Source organism: Lepisosteus platostomus, chromosome 14 (genome assembly GCF_059453375.1).
Source record: "Lepisosteus platostomus isolate fLepPlt1 chromosome 14, fLepPlt1.hap1, whole genome shotgun sequence".
Taxonomy (NCBI): domain Eukaryota; kingdom Metazoa; phylum Chordata; class Actinopteri; order Semionotiformes; family Lepisosteidae; genus Lepisosteus; species Lepisosteus platostomus.
In genome coordinates this window covers 35,335,159-35,354,622 of record NC_142624.1, presented here as the reverse complement: position 1 = coordinate 35,354,622, position 19,464 = coordinate 35,335,159, and the positions used below count along the sequence as shown (strand labels likewise).

Sequence of the window (19,464 nt, the reverse complement as noted above, 5' to 3'; positions counted from 1 at the left end):
GGCCCAGGCAGTACTGAGGTGGGAGAGTTCTAGGGAAAACCAGGTTGCTGCTGTAGTTTGTGTTAGTGGAGCAGTAGGCGGCCCTCTGGTACACAATTTCCAAACCAAAACCCCAGAATCACTACTGGAGGCACTGTGCCGTAGGAGGTTTCCCATTTTAGATGAGAAGTTAAACCAAAGTCCTGACTACATGGTTATTGAAAATCTTAGGACTCATACTCTTACTGTTTGCAAGGCTAGGGGTCCTAACCTCAGTGTCCTGGCTAAATTCCACTCTGGGCTTGTATGGCCTCCATAATGTTTCCCCTTGATTCAGCTGGTCAGATCATCTCTCACAATTCCTCCTGACCCACAGAGCAGTGGGGCTGCTGTGTGTCACCCAAGTGGGGCTGCACATGAGTGGGGGGAGAAGCAGGGCCTTTTCAGTGCACAACGTGCTTTTGTTATCCCAAGAAGCAACACACGTCAAGAAGTACGCACATCTATTTGCACACCCTTTAAAGTGTGAATTATTTTATGCATGTGCCCCAGGAGCAGCTAATGAAAACTGTAGACTGTTCTGGCAAAGCAATATATAATGCCACACAAATATATAGTTTGTAAAATTAATTCACGAATTTACAAAGTAAGCGTTAATTTACTTTGAAAAGTAAATGAAAATAATAAAGGCTTTTATACGCAGTGAGGTGGAAGGCAGACTGAGTGGGAGACTTTCAACATCTGCCTTTTTAAATATGAATTAATCCATGAATAAGTCATTATGAGCGCAGGATAAATCCCTTGGATTCTCCTGGAACCTACAGCAGGGGAAGATATTCCAGACACTGGGACAAACAGAGTTCCGTCGCTCTTCTGCGACACCGTGAGTCAGTTCCTTTGTGTGAGAAGATAGGGTGGGGGGCAGGGCAGGGCACGTGTGTGGGTGTGTTGGAGCTTTTCTTGCAGGAGGGGGGCCAAGTGGATGTCAGCTTTATTCGCCGCTGTCTGGGACGTCTAAAGACCGGTGTGATGAGGGTAATGTTTCTTTTCTTTCCGAGTGTGTGTGTGTGTATTACACAGACACATTCTCTGTCTGTGGAGTTACAAAGAACAAGCCAGCACTTGTGCTCCTCCCCACCATTGACCTGTATTGATCGCAGATTGAAACAAGCTCGGCAGAAAACCTGGCTTATTACCATGGGTGTTAATCTTTTTCGTGAAAGCCCACAATACTGGAGTCAATGGTTTGGAATGAGAAAGAGATTCATAGAATTGCAGGAATAGATCTACCAGTTGCCTGTGCGGTTCAGGCTTACAAGTGAACTGTTTTTAGAGTTACTAACTGGTCATCAGAGCGAAAGAAAAGGAACACTTGTATGCACCAATACCTTCAGAAATAAAGCCAGTGGACAAACCCACAGGGCACTAACACACAAACCAGGACAAGAAGCACATGAGCCTGAGGTGATGTTCATCCGTCTTTTTATTTTGTTCTAAAACGAAGTGGATGCCAACAGCTAACATAAGGAGAGGTGTACAGAGTTAAGCAGATCCTATGCATTGTTAAAACTCAATGAGGAAAACTGCCCTCTGTCCCTGTCCCTGACTGCAACACAGGCAAACAGCTATAAACCACACTACCTGAACGGTGGAGGCTGTTTTAACAAACATGTACAATATTACATTCTACATTCAGGAATGATATGGACCCAGCTACTCCTCCTATCACTGAATTTGCTTCAAAGTCTCATTCGCCCCTTGCTTGAAATTCTTCTGCACCACTGTGGGATAGTAAACCGCACTGCTTCTGCATGTCTGGAGCACTTACAGGAGCTGTTAGGAGCAAGTTACCCATCGTAGCAGTGTACAAACAACGCAAATTGAGAGCGAATGCCTTTGGGGTTCGCCAGACCTGTGATAAACAGCAAAGGGAGGTCATGCACGGTAGTATGCATAATTGAGCAGGAAGTGTTCCTGGCTTAAAATGCTCAAAACTAGAAGAAAGTATCAAGGGCTGGATTTCAAGCACTGAACAAAGCACAAGTCAGTGTTTGGGACCAGCTAGTTTGTTTTTGCTCTCTAAGGGTCCCTTAGTGTCGCTATCTAGAAACCAGAGTGGGTACAATTGAAAGGAGGCCATCTAGCCCACCTAGCATGTTTGGTAGTTAGTGAATTATTGATCTGAGGATCCCCTCCAGCTGTTTCTTAAAGGAAGCCAGGGTATCAGGTTTAACAGCATGACTGAGTAGCTTGTTCCACACTCCCACCCCCTCTCTGTCAGAGCATGGGCAATCCAGAAGCAGCACAGTTTAGCACCACTGCAGGAGCTCTTAGTGCAGAGGTCAAGAACGTCCTCATCGGGCTGAACCGGGAAAACGGCGATGGGCTACAGAACGCCTGCAGCGGACAGGGGACTCATGACAAGTCATTGAAGGCTACGGAGCGGCAGGACTGCGGTCAACGTCCTGTAGCCGCCTCTGCCCTGTGGATGCGCGGTGCAGGTGTCAGGGTTTGCACAGGAGGAACTGTGTGACGCAGACAGGACTCCACATGAACACCAGGACCCTGCCTCCCCTGCTCCGACACCAGAGCAGATACCGGAACTGCTCAGGCAGCGGGGTGGGGTGGGGGTGGCTGGGGCGGGGCAGCTGGGCCTTATTGCGAAAGAAAAGGGGCAGGACCTCTGGGCAGTGCCACAGCCCTGACAGTGCGGCCCGACGTGACTCCGAGGGCTGGCTTGTGCACCTGCTCTCGTGTTGTTTTTTGGTTGAACGTTCAGTGGATTGTATTGCACGTGTTCTGTTGTCTCCAGGCAGGGCTGGAGTCTTAAGGCTATTGATAATTCACAACAACGACGGTGACGACCACAGCGCGAACAGGGACGCTGGCAGGAGCCGGGGGAACGCACAGGCACACGATGGCTGAGCGGTCCCACATGGTGAGGGGGCTCAAAGGGGCGTGGAGCCCTTTCCCTGTGCTGCGTCAGCCCCCCCGTCTCACAAGAGTCCTGCACAGAACCGGGCTCTGTTTCCAGTGCTGCTGTCTACAGTGGGCTGAACGTGCACTGATCCGCATGCTGCTGGGAGTCAAATTGCAGGTCCTCAAATGCCAAGCTACAACCTAACATAAAAAGGGTGAAAGAGCAATAAATAAATCCATCAATAAATAAATCACAATGCAGGAGTTATAAGTTGCATAATTGTATACCCATCCGGGGGGGATCTACTCGTTTAAAACAGGAGTGGTATTCATGCCGCACTTGGGATTCAGTGACTAGGGTGGTCTGCAGATTCATCACGGCCCGTGCAGGGCAGGCATGCTGTGGTATGACTAGACGATGCTGATTATCGTTATCTTGTTAATTAGCAGTAAATTCAAGGCTTTGTAAACATGCACTCTACTCCTTGAGCCACGGCTCCGGCCCAGGTTGTGTGTCCTCTCCGTTCAGTGCGGTTCAAAGGAATCAGGAGCGAGTTCCCGGGGGCGCGGGGCTGGGGGCGGCGCTGAGGGGCAGCGCGACGTCGAGCTGAGGTGCCCAGCGAGCTGACCGGTTCCCAGGGGAGGGGAAGAGTGCCAGGGCAGAGAGAGGAAGAGAGGGCAGGGGCTGGCAGTGGAAACAGGAGGGGTTTGCAGAACCTCAGCAAGCTCTGCTCCCTCCTTTCTAAGGCTAGAACTATCCATGCTTCCTCAGACCATGGTACCTTCTAATTGTACCTAATGCTACATGTACTCACAAACACAAGGCGTATACATTTGTACAGCATACATAGATCATCTTGAGCACTTTTTTTTAACACTGATCATTATTTCAAACTGATATCATATCTCCTCACTGGTGGCTCTCGGCAGGTCAAAAGCTGCACAGTGGGTAATTTTTTAGACTCCTGTGTGATCTTCCAGCTGCCTGTGCCTGCACCTGGTGACTGCATTCGCCACAGTGACAAATACTCCTTGCGACATTGTCTTATCCAGCGTGATCGAGCTACACTGGAGCCACATGGTATCTGAGGTTGCACGGCTTCTCTGAAAGGCTTGATAGTGCCTTCAGTACAGTTAGTGAATACCCGTTGATTCCAAAGTGTGGTAGGTCTTCTGTGTGGTAGTGAAGTTAGAAGAATGTCCCGGCTGCATCAACAATTGCATAAAACATGCACGCTTCATTCGTCATCGTTCTGCTCAGCTGAACACGAAGCTGGACCAGACGAGCTCTGGATCACACAGTCCAAGCTGAGATCCTGTTGTAGTAATCGGCCACAGTAGGGGCCTTCTTCTGAAAGACGTTGGACTGAGGTCCTGCCTATTTTGAGGTCATTTCGTAGGGCAGATTCCTGTTTCCGAAAGAGCCAAGTTGTTACGCATGACCAAGCCCGGAGGTTTAGTCAGATATGTTGTACAATAACACCACCTTCAGCTCCCTGTCTCCTCAGCTGATCCTGACAAGCCCACCAAGGCTCGCTGTTTCCTGCCCCGATCTCCTCTTCGTCTAGCTCGGGCAATGATCTGCAGCGGGATGTTCTCCCACTGTGCTCCGCTGCAGAGAGGTTCAGCTCAAGGGAAAGACTTTCATTAAATCCTGTGGCTGTTTTAAGTTTCTCTTCACCTGGGGGGAGGGGGTGGGGGTGGAAGACCTGCTAACATCCTCTGTGTAAGTAGAACATGAGAAAAAAGCAGGTTAATCCTTGGGAGACAGAACTACAGGCCAGTGCCTGTCCGGTTTCATATGCACTCAGTCTTCCTCCAGCAAAAGAACTTTAAAGTGGGAATGAGATTTTCCAGTCCACTGATGGACTGTGTGTAGCTAGGGCTTTGGATAACTGTTTTAAAAGCTGGACTAGGAAATCAAATGATGGAAAATGGTAATTCTCTGACACTTTGAGATGTCAGTACACTGGGATTAACAGTGCTCTATCCAGAGCATGTGAGCCACTAACCTTCCAGATGTTTGCTAGACCTCAGGAGAGGGGAATCTGAGAGCAGGAGTAAGTAACAGGTGTTACTTTAGACTATTCTCAGCGTGACCCACAATGGGTTAACATCAGACAGGCAACTGATTATATAAACAAATATTTTAATGAAACCTACTTGCATGCGGCTGTCTGTCTCCCCCTCTCCCCCCACCCCCCCACATTAAATAATTGATGTTTGTTTTTCTTCCTGCTGTGTTTTGGTTCTGGAGTTTACAAGGGCTCTGGAGAGGGACGGGAATAAATACAAAGCATCTACTGATTCATTATTTATTGTTTCTTCAAAAAGGCAAGCTTGTTACCCTGTCTCGTTAGACTGGTCAGACCAGCCCTCCACTCACACCCCTCCCTGCGCCAGAATGGCATCGGCGAGAGCAGATCTCTCCCTCACTCGCTCTTTCTCTCCCCTGTCTCTCCTCCCGATGCTCTGCCCCAACACCTCTGGCGCTCCAGCTCCCCCCCACCCTGATGCTGTGCCCAGTGGGATCTCCGGGTTCCACTCCGACAGCGGATCAGACCGGGGCAAAATCAGTTGCGAGTCCAATCCGGACACATTTACCCCAGCCGGACTGGAGGACGCACGCTCGAGGTGCCTTCGCGGGTTTCCGTTTGGCACAGAGGACGGGGAGAGAGCACGCACGTGGCGTCACCCAGCTGATGGGGTTTGGCTGGGAGGTGAGGGGGCGGGTTTGAGTGCCATCAGAGGTGTGGCAAACCGGGGGGGCCTGAGGGCCTGGGACACCAGGAATCCACCGGGAATCCACCGGTGTCGTCTCCTTCATGTGTGTGGGGATCAGGGGTGGCTGGTGAGAGCAGTCTCCATCGTGTGTCTGGCAATGGGGCAGCTTTGATACTCTGGAGGTTGGCATGGGGGGGGGGTGCTCGTCTGTCCCCCAAAATGGTTCCGCCTCTGCTGCAGCAATTTCCTTCTTTCCCCAACCACCCCCTCCCCTCCTCCAGCCTCCACCTTGACCTCCCCAGTGACTTGGCGGGGGGGGGGGGCGGCCGAGCGATGTCCTCTTCTCCCCACTAGTCCCGGCTCCTGTTCCTCCTCTTGAAGAAGAAGAAGGGGGTTTTCTGGGGTGGTCCCAGCAACATCGGCACCTGGTTCTTGTGCGTGATCTTGATCTGAGGAGGAAAGCAGGGACTTAGAAATGGCTCCTGGCTGGGATGCAGCAGCCAGGGCTGTATCTAATGGAGCGATCAAATCTGTTTCGGTCCCTCTGTTCGTGGACGCTGCTCCACTGCTCACAGCTCTGTGGCTCCACAGTGCTGAAATGAGGCACTTGCACAAGACAGAGATTTCTTTCAAAGGCGGAAATAATCATTTTCTTTCTGCCACGGACCGATATAACTGTTTTATAATAATAATACACTTTATTTTATACAGCGCCTTTAAAGGTGGCTTCTCAAAGCGCTTTACAGGACGACAACAACAATAAATAAGAAGAATACACAAGATAAAACACAATTCCAATACACAGAGGAGACATGGATGGTGGTACTAAGAAAAGCAGAGGGGTGAAGAATGGAACCAGTTAAGTAAAGGGTCTTCTGAAGAAGAGGGTTCTGAGTCTGGATCTGAAGGAGTTTAGAGAAGGTGACTCTCTGGTATCCTTGGGGAGAGAGTTCCAGAGCTTGGGGGCATAACAGGAGAGAGTTTTCTAGGTGTTACGTGAACACGTATCATGTGTAGAGAGAAGGGGGGGGCTCAGTCATCGCTCACCGTGCAGGGGGGCTGCATCCAGGGCTCTCCATCGATCTGCATGGGCATCAGTCGGGACGTCCTGTCAGGGAACAGAAGGTCCAGGAGCTCAGAACCATGCCGCCCTTTTACTGAACTCATAGCTCACGAAAGACACCATTTGAAATACCGATTATTATGAAGACCCATATATCAAAACCGAGACGTTGCTGTCAACTTATTTATTGCTGGTCTCTTTTCCCCATTTCAAGATGAAAATTTACTGTATGCTTTTTTTTAAAGTATTTCACATTGGCTACATAAAATTGCAAAAAATGCACAGGTGCAGCAATTTTCCCCCCAGTGTTTTGTATACAGTTAATAAAGACAGTGGCAGCTGTATCACTTGTAACACTGATACCTTCTGTTCTGAGCACTGTCCTGCAGTACATACATCCTGCATGTCCCGTATGCGGGCCTGTGTTTGTTAGGTGGGTATTCCTTAGTCCTTTTTATTACTGAACATGTATGTTTTCCTGTCTCTGTTTGAGTTCGCATCTTATTAATCTGCCAAAACGTTTAAGATGACACATCCAGCACTCTGTCGTCTGGCTACCTGTGTCTGTAAGGCCAGTGCAGATGGCACATGTTTCCCAGAACCCCAGAACAAAACAAGTTACACTCCTCAGCTCCTCAGCTCTCGGAGGATATGAAATGATGTCTGGCTGGTCTCACTGCAGCTAAAATAAAGCTGGTGCTGTGCTGGGAATGTCTGCACTCCCTCTCCTGGCACCACTTGCTCCTGAAGTGTTGGGATCTGATTTATCTGCATCTCTCTATGGCTCAGACCCATGATGCCCAGGAACAGCAAGGTGGGGGCAATTAATCAGCCCCTTAATGTTCTTCTGTTGTAGCCATCTGATATTAGTTTAGTTCCTCGCTGGGGGGGGCACGGCTGATAGGGAACAGGGTTTGAAATGGTTTGTTCTATCCGGTTTTATAAAAATAACAACTTCAAATCACAGAAAGAAAAATTGGTTTCTTCAAACAGGGAACTTTTTGAAATTTTGCAATTTAATTTAGCAACAAAAATTCAAGATATTATAACTTTAAAATCAAACCACGCACACACACACACACAGACTTTTTGGAGTACAGCATCCAACCAGTGCATCTAACGAGGCCAAACAGCACAGAGGAAGTCAGACTTTTGTCGAACAGGTCGAGCACAAAACCCCAGTGAAAAACATGACCCAGATTACAGCACCAACATCTGCGGCTGAACAGTGGGCGGGGTCCGGCTCTGAGGCTTCTCCCCAAACACACCCTGACGTTTAGAGGAAATGAAGAGACTTGTGTCCACTCACTGGACGCCACTGTGGTCAACACAGTCTCCCACTGACTTCCAGAGAACATCTCTCCCCTGCTGAACACTGGTGGGACCAGGGAAGCTAGCAGCTTCATCACACACAAAACGGCCTTTTCACAATGTCATCTAAAGGCCATCCTAGGGTTGCAAATATTTCCCCACGGAGTATTGGGCTTAATTATAAAACCCATGGGAACACAGGCCACAGCCTGTCCACAGAGGCCCGTCACAGTATTTGACTGGGGTTCGTCATACGTTGGCCAGGGGGTGCACACATACACCTCTGATTGTGTGTAGTGAATAGGATATAGAAAGAAATGTTTTTTAAAATGTCTTCCAGCTGACTGGAGTTGCACTGAGTGAGGTCTTTCCCTGAACACAGAGTGCTGACTTGTGTCCCAGTGCACTTCCAGAAGAGCTGCTCCCCGGCCAGCGTGAGGGGTGTCGGCTGGGGTGGCGACCGCGCTGCTGACCTTATCGTGACGCTGGCGCACTGGGCTAGCCGCCGGCCCGCGCTCTTCAGCCCCGTGTAGATCTGGCCCATCTCGATTGCGCCCTCCAGACCCACCACCTCCAGCAGCTGGTCACTCAGGTCTGCAAAGGAAAACCCAAATCACGTTTTGGTGACGTCTCTACCGACGGGAGCGGTTTTCACTTTTGCAACGAGAAGTGCAGGAACAGTGTGAGCGCAGAACAAAGGGGAGAAACGGCGACAGAGCGATACAGAGAAGTGTGAGAGAGGTACAGAGGGGTGCTGGGAAGAGCAGGGAGGACCCGTGAGAGACGGCATGGAAACAGTGAGACGGGAGGGCAGGGGAGAGGAGCAGGAGAGGAGGAGAGGAGGGACAGCAACTGCTGGAGGGAGAGAGAGGAGAGGAGGGGTTGGAGCACTTAGACAGAGAGAGAGGAGGGGCAGGGATGTCAGCAGAGAAAGGTTTGAAGCTAAGGGATAGCTGCTAAGGTAACAGGTAAGAAGAAAGAGAAAGAGGGAGAAAGAGGCACACAGGGCACTGGAAAACTGTCTACCCAAACAGGCTTTGGCCAGTAATAATGATGATACAATATCGTCGGTGAGCGCTTTTCAAGAAACCCAAAGGACTGTACAATAGGAAAATAGACATAGTGAAGTCATGAGAAAGACTAAGTTCCACATTAAAGGCTTTATTGAAAAAGAGAGGTCTTTCAGTGAGTTTCGAAAGTGTTCACAGTTGCAGAGTGTCTATTGGATTTGGGCAGTGAGCTCCACAGACACGGTCCTGCACACAGCAAGGCTCTGTCTCCCAGTGTGTGCAGTCTGGTCTACAGCAGACTAAGAACCCGAGTCAGCACATCTCAGATTAAGCACTGGGCTATACTCATGTAATAAGCCCTTAAAATAGTCAGATGCTAGACAGTTACTATGTCTCCTATGTGAGCAGGACAACTGTAAAGTCCACTCACAGGCAGCCTGTACAATTTACAGAGGATGGGATTTTGGTGCTGGTGCAGATTAATATCAGTCAGCATGAGGGCCACAGAACTCTGGACATACTGAAGAACCTATTTAGAAATGTACAGGTGATACCACAGGAAGGAAGATGTTAAAGTGTCTAATGTTCATGAAATAAAGACATGTAGCAGTTTTTCAGCAATAGCCAGACAGTGCCAGGGTCTTATCTGAGCCGTGCTACAGAGGTAGGAGAAAGCTATCCATGTGATGTTCTCAACACAAACCTCAAAAGACGACACATGGTCTAAAGAGGTTTAAAACTTCCAATCAAGGTTTTGACTTCACCTCCATCAACAGCAGCACTGAAGTCATCAGTGCTGCTGACACTGGAAGCCTGTGAGCCTAACCTCAGTCACAGTTTATCTTTAGAAAGTTCTGTTGCTTCCATATCTGGATATCAGCCAGACACCTGTGAAGTGCAGAAACTGTAGAAGCAAATACATCTTTAGATGTCATCATCACTGTAACGAACAGTTCTTTCCGGACCCTATGCGGACGACACAGTCCGACGGAGTGGGGAAACACTGGGGAAACGTCATGCAGGAAAACAGGGCTGAAGACAGGGGGGTGTGTCCAAGGTGCGCTGGTGCACGGGGGAGGTGTGGCCGAGGCGAACAATCCCAAAGAATAATCCATAGAGTATCCAAAACACGAAGGTAAGTCCAAAACCAGGAGATCCATCAGAACTCGGAATTAAAAACCACGAAGGCCGGGTCGGAACCGGCGGACGGGGAACAGGAACGGGAACGGAGGTTAAAACCTTAATGGGACCAGGCGCTTCCTGGTCCCGGACTCGCACGATATGGAAATCAGATGAAGAGCCCGGAAGAGCGTCAGCGCCTGGCTTTTAAGGTGGGCAGGGAATGGGAAACAGGTGCAGAGAATGAAGTCTTTAGTGAAAGGGCTGGAGCACCCTTAAGGAGGGGGGACTATAGTCGTGACAATCACAGTAGTGACACCCAAGTCCTTGATGGTGAAAAATCTGACCAAGAGGCAACATCTACATATTAAATAGTGAAGGTCCCAGTATAGATCCCTGTGGAACCCCCTGAGAAAGTGGGACAATATCTGATTGAAAACAGCCAAGAAACTCAAAATCAACTCCTGGCAGCCATATAGGAGCCAAACCAACCAAAATAGATATCCCTAGGTATTTTTCCAAGTGATCGAATAGTAAGTTGATACTGACAATATCAAAAGCTGCACTTATATCCAGAAGTAGAAGAAAATTAATTGGCCCAGAGTCAGACGCCATCATCAAATCATTAACTCCCTTCATAAGAGCTGTTTCAGTGCTACGTCTCTAACTATACCCTGACAGAGAAGGTTTGGAGAGCTCATTAGATACATAACACCATTATCCCTCCAAATGCATTCCAGTACAATCTCTTACTTACACATTCACAGACACAATCAGTTCATGGCAGCGAAAACTAAAGCTGACTGCATAGTCAGCAACATTACCATCTCCATAAATAGGTATATTTTTGAAGTGTTTTCAAGTTGCAGGAGATTAAAATCCATCACTTCCCAGCTATTAAAATGTGCTGTCACTTTTTGCACAACAAAGCTATTTATTTGAATGTATGACCCATATTCTGTCTAATAGAGCACATTAAAATATGCATGTTCAATCAGCCAGCCCTGCCTGCAAGCTAGCTAGCAAGTTCTGCAGTAATCCACACTGTGCTACAGCAGCTGCACGCCTCCACAGCTCAGCTTGCCTTGTTGATTAAAAGTGTTTTTTCCTGTGATAATTAATCATAAAACACAGCTAATTATCACATTGAATTCCTGATAAAATGGCATTTCAACATTCCACTAGCAAAGTGCATGGGGCAAGACCGGTTCAATTTTAGATGTTTTGTCTCATTTTTTGACAATACTGCTTGCGATCTGTTCCTGAAAGAAAGGGGAGACTATAACAGGGAGTCGGGCTGTCTGTTTGTGGGTGTCAGGCTTCTGCCACACACCACATCCCAGTCCATCAGAAGTCAAAATGGGTGTCTCGCTGTAAACAGCCCATTAGGACTAGTGCCTCTTCACACATTCTGTCAGCGCTGTTCAATCCGAAAGGCAGATTGGAAAACATTCTGGAATCGCGGAGCTCAACGTGGTTGCTTTAGGGCCAGTGCACACTGGGTATATACCCTGCTAGTAAACATATACACACAATCATCCCACATAGAGCTGACTGTGAAGCTGTGCACGCGCTCATCCGAGTCCGTTTTCATTTCTTCGGGTCTTGGGCTGAAAACTTCCCTGTTGGCATTTGTGACTGGAACGAAGCCCCACTAGGATGATGTATGCAGGCGGGTAATGAGGGCTGTCTGCAGATCAGTGAGGTGCTCCCACAGTTCCTGACGGCAATGTGTGCAGCACTAATCCGCACCCCTATCCTACAGTGTACAAGCAGACAGGCTGACAGGCACCTCAAGGTGACTTCTTTAGAATCAAGCCAAGCTGAAGCCACAGGGGAGCCAGTGAAAAGCTCCTGGGAGTGGTCTTGGGCTGGCTTCACGCGCATCAGAGGCTGAGATCCAGACCCAAGCTCTCAGCAGCGATGGGCCACCATGCCCAAGTGTTTTAAAACCCGTGAAGGGGAACAAAGGAACGAGCTGATGCACAAGAAATACACAGGTATTAGCAAAAGGTGGATAAAAATAACATGATTGATGAAACGGACACATCACTGCAGATGAGCACATCTACACTGTCTCTAGAGCGCTCGTCTCAAGACTCAAGACTGCGTCTCAGCCTCACTTCTTTGAGAGACCCCCCTCTCTCCCCCAGCGCTGTCATATAAATAGCTGTAGTTTGTCTTTTCTCTTCCAGTGCTGCTGATACTCTGATGGCTGCCATGACTAAGACAGCTCTCACTTTTGGAAACACTCCCCGGTTCTCAATCAGTTCGCTGTGCCGCGCAGTTTGTCTCACTTAAGCAGGACTATTAATAGACTCTAAACCGTTTCTTACATAATCCTACCAGGACACTTTCTGGCACTGATCACAGAGCTTCGCAATGGCTGCTTTATCCCACTGTGCTTCAGGCAGTAAACCTGCTGAAACCAGAAAACGAGGCCGAGACCTGCTCTGCGGTGGTCCTGTTCGTAAGGGTTTATTTGCCTGGTCAGGGAGGGCGAGGGTCTGTAACAGGAGATTGTACTGGGAAGTGGAGTGGGCACACTTGTCCGCTGGGCACTGCCGACAGAGCACAGGGTACACTGGGCACTAGCGAGCGGGAGGAGATTTCTCTGTAGCACACCTGTGGACTGTACAACCTGATGCTTACCTGGTGTGCCTATTTCTATGTAAAGGCAATGTCTTTTAAGTCAGTAACTTTCACTTTAAGCCTCCTCTCGGACACAATTCCGAATGGAGCCTTAGTTGTGCTAAAGCAGTTGTGCAGAGGTATTAATGAGGAAGCACAGGAGCCTGGAGGGGCTGAGCGGGAGGAGTTAAGGAAGGCTAAGATGGGAGGAAGCCCAAAGGTAGAGCGCCCCCTTCAGGGGGGGGGCTGTCAAGCAGCTCACGGATTTTGAGCGCTCACTGGAGACTCATCCTACTTCTCCTATCTCTGGAGCACCAACGAGAAGAGACCCTGTCCCAGTCATGAAAGATTAACCTGTAACATGCCCCCTCATGAGAGATTAGCCTTGTAAGTCTTCATGGTGCAGAGTCATTCTGCCCTGTCTATAGGAGGCAGCAATCTTCCTGCGCTCACAGCTCCTCACTGCCCGGAGGAATGGCAATATCACAATCTGCTAGGGCAAATGTGGAAGCTCAGTGTCGCGGAACCCAAAACCTTCATTACTACGGCTCATCATAGCGTTGTCATAGTTTAGGGCAATAAAGCTCAGTGAAAACACAGTAAATTTTGTAGGAGTAATTGTAGCAAGAATTGTACCAGAAAACCTTCATACATTACAGCTTCTTTTTCCATTTCTTGCATGTTTTTAAAAATCCAAAACACTGCGAAAAAGCTCAGTCTCAGTCTCCTTCACTTTCGTCCTGTGCCAGAGAGACAGGAGGCCGACACACCACCGCCCTGGCACTAGTCCTGCTTCGAGAGTGCTTATACAACACTCTCCACACCGTCACGCCTGACAGGCTCCGCGTCACCCCTGATACTCACTAACATGAGGCCTGTCCCTACAGCGGCAACACTGTAGTTTGACACAGGAACAGGGCGGATTGATGTCTAAATCAATTTGATCACAACAAGGGGAGAACTGTGAGGTGTGGATAGGGTTGAATTGATAAAGCTTTCTGTGGGCAGAGGATTGCATTTCAGAGAAAGCATATCGGCGGTGTATGCTTTTCATATACGGTCTTACTGTGCACCTCTCTTCCTTTTGTGGGGCGCATTTTGCCACTGCATTTGTCCCAGTTAGGTTTCTGCAGGGATTAAACAATAAAGATGTGATCTCTCACATAATCCACAGCCCCACGCTCACAAGGCCCCCAGCCTGAAATAGAACCACAGTGTCTTTATGTGACGCAAATCTATTGTCAGAGGGCAGTTTAATTATTACCAAGGCTTTTCACAGAAAGGCAGATAGTTTGGGCGCTGGCCAAGCGGGCAGCTCTGCTGCTCTGCTACTTTCTTAGAAGATGAGGGAGAGGAAGGAGAAGGCCAGGGAGGGCTGGGAGGAGCTGTAGTGGCGACATCCTGCAATGATCTCTAGAGCTAGAGATCTTCGTTTTCGGCTGCTTTGATTTTTGACGTAGATTCCCTGGCAAAACCAAACTCGCACTTTGGCTCCTTATGGGTTTTTTTGGGGTAGAAAACCTGCATTAGGTAACAGAATGCACATTCTTACACTGCCAAATGACGCTCCAACAGATCAGACCTTGGCAGAATCCTGCCATGACTTCCTCTACATGACATCTGATATCTGATAGTGCTCTAGAGCCCATTCTGATGAACGACTGTGAAAGTGACTGAAAGAACACTGCTTTTAAAAGGTCCAGACAAGTAGTTTTCGTTATAAATGGTTTTTACACAGCTATCTATTTCAGCCCACTTACAGTCAGTGAGCGAATGTAGGACGTAGAGCTCTGTGTTTGGTCTGTCTAACAATAGCAACTGGAACAAAGTGTTTGATCTTAATAACTGCAGCAGGAGATGTGCACGATCATGGTAACCATGACAGATAAAAACAACTCATGCTCACAGCCATGCTCTTTAAAGAGCAAGCCCCAGGTTTTGTTTTTTTTAAGGATTCCAGGAAAATAAAGGCATTTGTTTTTAATAAATGATCAGGATCCTGTTTTTTGAAGAAATGACTGTGCTTTGCCTAAGGTTTGCACAGTTTTCTGTGTGGACTGCATGATCTTAACCCTTCTCTCTGTCTCTCTCTTTCTCCCCCCCCCTCCCCACCCAACAGTGAAATCAGAGATGCCCTTCCCAGCAATCTGGGTTTCCGAAAGGGATTACAGAGAAGAGCTAATGAAATAAACGCCTCTTCCCCTGGGAGAGAGGCAGCGTTAGACTGGAGCGGGCCTCACAGAGCTCCCTCAGCTCTTCAGATCCCCTCGCACACACACACACACAGGCCGGATGGAGCACAGAACCACGTGGTGTGTGTGTGTTTTTCACTTATCACGTTCTACACACAAGCACAAGCACATAACGGCACCATTTGGAAGGCTTTGTTTCTTTTTCACAGGGTTCAGAATGTGTTACTCTATATTTGACACGGTGTTAGTTATGCCAACGCAGAATATTCAGACAGTAAGAACCTTCTTATACATAGACTATAGGTAGGTAAGTAATTGCATTAGAGTCACCGGCAACAGCTCATTGGGCCAGAGCTCATCCTGTCTTCTAGGTGTGAAGCGATCTGTAAGCACATGACTCCACTCATGGCCTGGACACCAGTCCATCACAGAGTCTTCCCCAGCGGTGCTGGTCCCCATTCAAACAGCTGGGAGGACTGGAGCAGCTGGGGTAAAGTCCACTGAACAAGATCCAACAGCACTGTCTGTAGCAGGGACTCGAACCCACAACCTGTTACATGTAATGTTACACATTATCATATGATAATGATCAAAATTTGAATCCAGCATCTAGGTGCCATTGTTAACCCTGACAGTGGAATATGATCTCTGAATATTTCTGGTAGAGAGTTTTGGCAGATTTGCTGCTAATTTAAAAATGAAAATAAATGCCAAACATGCAAGCAGCACGCCCAAAGAATGCCATGGAGGAAGAGGGGCAACAGCAGAGGTCTTGAAGATGAAAGATGACAATCCAAGCTTAGCTGATCACCAGTAAAGTGGCCACTTGTGTTTTTTGGATCTGCTACTACTGAAACAGTTGGCTGTGCTGAATCAGCGCTGAGTCAGCCTGCTCGTTCCAAGTGACATCATTGCAAAAATCTTACTCTGCAGAGGAACAGTGACCTGGCTCTTACCTAGTTTAATGGACCAGGGAAGAACCGGGAGAAGAGACTAGAGACAAGAGACCCGAGGCCACAGCCCTGAGTGGATGGGTACCAGAGGGAGGGACAGCCCTGAGTGGATGGGCACCAGAGAGATTCCACAGCCCTGAGTGGATGGGAACCAGAGAGATTCCACAGCCCTGAGTGGACTGGGTGGTGTAGTTGACCAAGCAGTGTAGTGAGTAGTGCAGGGAGGTGAACAGGTACAGCCGTGTGGAGTGTGGAGGGGGTTGACTCTCATTACAGTCCCCCAGGGGTGCTCGCCACTCTGCTCTTCAGTCATTCATACCCCTCTGCACTGAAGGAGTGTTCTGTGGCAACACAACTCTCTTTGCCACTGTGGCAAGACGTCTCTATAAAACATCGACTGCATGCTTGTACGACTGATTGATGTCTGGATTACACTGGAAACACGTGCACAGAAATGGGCATCTAGGCCCTCTGGCCTATTGCAGGTCAGTTCTGCAGCAACGCCTGAGGGGAGGGAAAGATTAGCGATATGAGTCAGAACTGGCAGCGGTCCGTCTCTCTCTCTCCCTCCCTCCCTAGTTCAGTAGGACCCTGGAGTCTCCATGGAAACAAACTCAGCTGAGTTTACGCCTGCAGTTTGAAGAGAAAGGAGAGAGGGACATGGGGGTGGGAGGAGGTGGGGGCTGTGCAGAGAAAGGTGTCAAGGTAAGGGACAGAAACAGGAGAAGGAGGAGAGAGAGAAAGAGCGAGAGGAGACAGGAGCAGTTAACGGAAACAGGGCCGCGCGGCGGTCTCCGGTGAGGGGGAGGAGCAGGGGTGAGGGGAACTTGGGGTTCGGACGGGCCGTCTCCTAAAAACCCTCCTATCACTCTCTGCTCTATACTGTTCAGGCAGGAGCCCGGGAGAGAGGATCTGTCAGCCAGAAAAGTGTGTGTGTGTGTGTGTGCTGGGGTGACATTGGCTGTCCTGTCCTGTGGGAACTGGTTCAAGCCCTACTGTCCCCAGATTTACCCTCTCACATCCGTAAACCTACCCCCCAGCACCATCCTACCATTCTCTGCAATCCAGAATTCACAGAAGGCTTCAGCTCAGACATGGCCCAGCTATTTGTGATTGACCTTGATAGCCTTCCTGGTAAAGTGGAGCCGTTTATAAGGGAATGTTAGTGGCACGTGTCTTGGGCATTTACTCCCGGGGGGTCCCGTCAGTAGGCAGCAGCTGGGGAGATACCGACTCAGGTAAAGCTCCCACTCCCAGCAACTCTTACTGCCAAGCTGTCGGACCAGCACTCACAAATAAAGCAGAACTGCCGGCTGACATCGGGATCGAGCCTGAGTTGACATCACCATCGCCACTCCTGCAAGCTGCTAATCGATCCCATCACAGCTAGGGGCTCGGGCTGTTTTGAAGAATCCTAATGAGTCATTAGCCTTGATGTGGTCTGATAACATGATACACATACCCTGCATCATCTCTCACTTACTTACTTCTCATTTTTTTAAACCCTTTACTGTTTTCCTTTATTTTGCCTGACAATCAATTTCAAACATATTTTCTTGGAGACCATTTACCGTAGTAGTCTCAGCGAACAACCTTGCTGACACGCACGGATACAGTGTGAAGTGACCTGGGATTTGAACCTACAGCACTGCGGAGCCCAGAGTTTGGAGCCCCTAACCACTCTCCCACATTGAGATTCAAGGAAATCCATTCTTAAGCCTTCTTTTTCCGGATGCAGTTCTTTTAAACTTTGTGAAGCTGTAGGCCTTTCCACAAGCCAGGATGGCTCCCCATTTACACTTCACACATCAGCTACAGGAACGCATGCACATACTCACCCTGCACGCAGAATTTGAGCTCCTTGGCATCTGTGACAGTGCTCACTGGCGCCCTCTCTGGCACCTTCTTGCTCATGCGGTTGTAGTTCCGCCTCTTTTTGGTTTCGCCCCACAAGTTGGAGCCGCCGTGCATGCTGGGAATGTTGAGGACAGCGATGCCCTCCAGAGACGTGCTGCTGAGGTCCAGGATAATGCCGTCACACTGTGGACAGAGAGCAGGGGACGAGGGCAACGAGAGAGTGGAGAAAGAGAGGTGAGGGGAGAGAACGAGGGAAGGAAATTGACAGGAAAAAAGAGGGAGGAGAAAGGAGAAAGAGAGGGTCAAGAGAAGGTTAAAATAGAATAAAAGACAACGTGGAAGTTTCAAAAACCTGAGCTTGACTCTCTTATAAGCACCACCCTGACCACAGTATTTTCAACAGCTTATGTAGTCTTTCCTCAACTTGCTGATAACAAATTTGCTCCCTTATTTAATACTAAAACTCTTATCTGGTGGCCAGTTTATGATGAACAGACACGGATGGGGATGATAATGTGTCAATGCTCTCACAGTGAGTGCTTTTCCTTCTGTTTATGTCCAATTGATCACATTGCAGCTCACAGACAGGAATGAGGGCCGTTCTGAAATTCACACTTTGGTACAGGGCTGGAAGCCATCACAGATACCGTTCAACCTTTTAAGAGAGGAAAGCTGAAATCATGTCGTCTGTGGTAAAGACCTGGACTGGATCAAACACAAAGTCCCCAGGACCAGACTGAGATCCACTGTGCTAGTGTGTGGTCTGTCCCCACCCAGATGCTGTTTAGATCTGCAGAAATGTCAGATGCCCTTTCCTGGGCTTTGGCAGGTTAAATAACATTTGAGTGTAGAATGAGAGAGTAGAATAATTAGATTAACTTATTTTACTTCTTGTGTTAGGTTGCTGGTTTATTTCTTCATTCAGCTGGAATGCTATTGAGTGAATTACTTTAGAGATGCTGCCTACCAGGGATAGTTCAGCTCTGTAAAACAGAGGAAGAACAAACAAGAAAGAAAACATTTTTTTTTGCAGATCCAGGGCTGTCTGACAAACACGGCTGGATCTCTAGTGGCATTGTGTGGGTACCAGGCGCTGTGTGTTAAAGCCTGTGTCAAAGACATAGTGTCCGAGTAGCCTGCTACTGCCAGTGACTGGTGGAGGAAGGCGCAGGGACAGGCGAACAGGAGACTCAGAGAGACACAGAGTCAGAGAGGCAGGGGAACCCAGCTGGCCTCACCTCCACCTCCAGGCTCTCGTTCAGCTTCTTGCAGGTGGCAGAGATGGTCTCCGTCGTGCCGAACTCGAAGTACCACAGCTTGTTCTTCATCCTACAAACACAGACAGCTCTCAGGTATGTGCGTGGGACAGGGGGAGAGGCAGCACAGTCACAGACAGCAGTGGGTGGAGGGCTCGTCTCTGGCCTCTCATGTGTGGAGGGTTGTGAACTTAAATCCCAGGTGAGGAACTGCTGTAAACTTGGGCAAGACTGCTTCAGTAAAATGGCTGGATGTTTGAATGGGTAGGCAATGGAAACATCTTTGGATACAAGCATCAGCCAATGAGTTTGATAGTAGAGGAGCTGAGGCAGCAGGTAACCCTCTGCTGTAAAATATTAGGGAAATAGCTAAGATTGTGGAAACACTGAGCTGAGTTTGTTTGAAGATATCATGATTCCCCTGCAGACTCTAGGAATCTGCAATAAAAG

The 19,464-nt window shown here is 48.7% G+C and overlaps 1 protein-coding gene across 4 annotated transcripts in view; it reads right to left on the bottom strand.

Annotated features, from left to right (window-relative positions):
* Nucleotides 1-1,444: 1,444 nt before the first annotated feature.
* The window catches only part of dgkg (diacylglycerol kinase, gamma), a 79,099-nt gene continuing 61,079 nt past the window's right edge, over nt 1,445-19,464 (bottom strand). For all 4 annotated transcript variants that reach the window (XM_088605953.1, XM_088605956.1, XM_088605955.1 and 1 more), the window contains 5 exons: nt 18,997-19,087; nt 17,740-17,941; nt 8,470-8,590; nt 6,670-6,730; nt 1,445-6,071 (listed from right to left, as the gene is read on the bottom strand). In XM_088605953.1, coding sequence (XP_088462079.1) covers nt 5,973-6,071; nt 6,670-6,730; nt 8,470-8,590; nt 17,740-17,941; nt 18,997-19,087 — 574 coding nt within the window. In that variant the 3' untranslated portion in view covers nt 1,445-5,972. The remainder of the gene's footprint in view (nt 6,072-6,669; nt 6,731-8,469; nt 8,591-17,739; nt 17,942-18,996; nt 19,088-19,464) is intronic.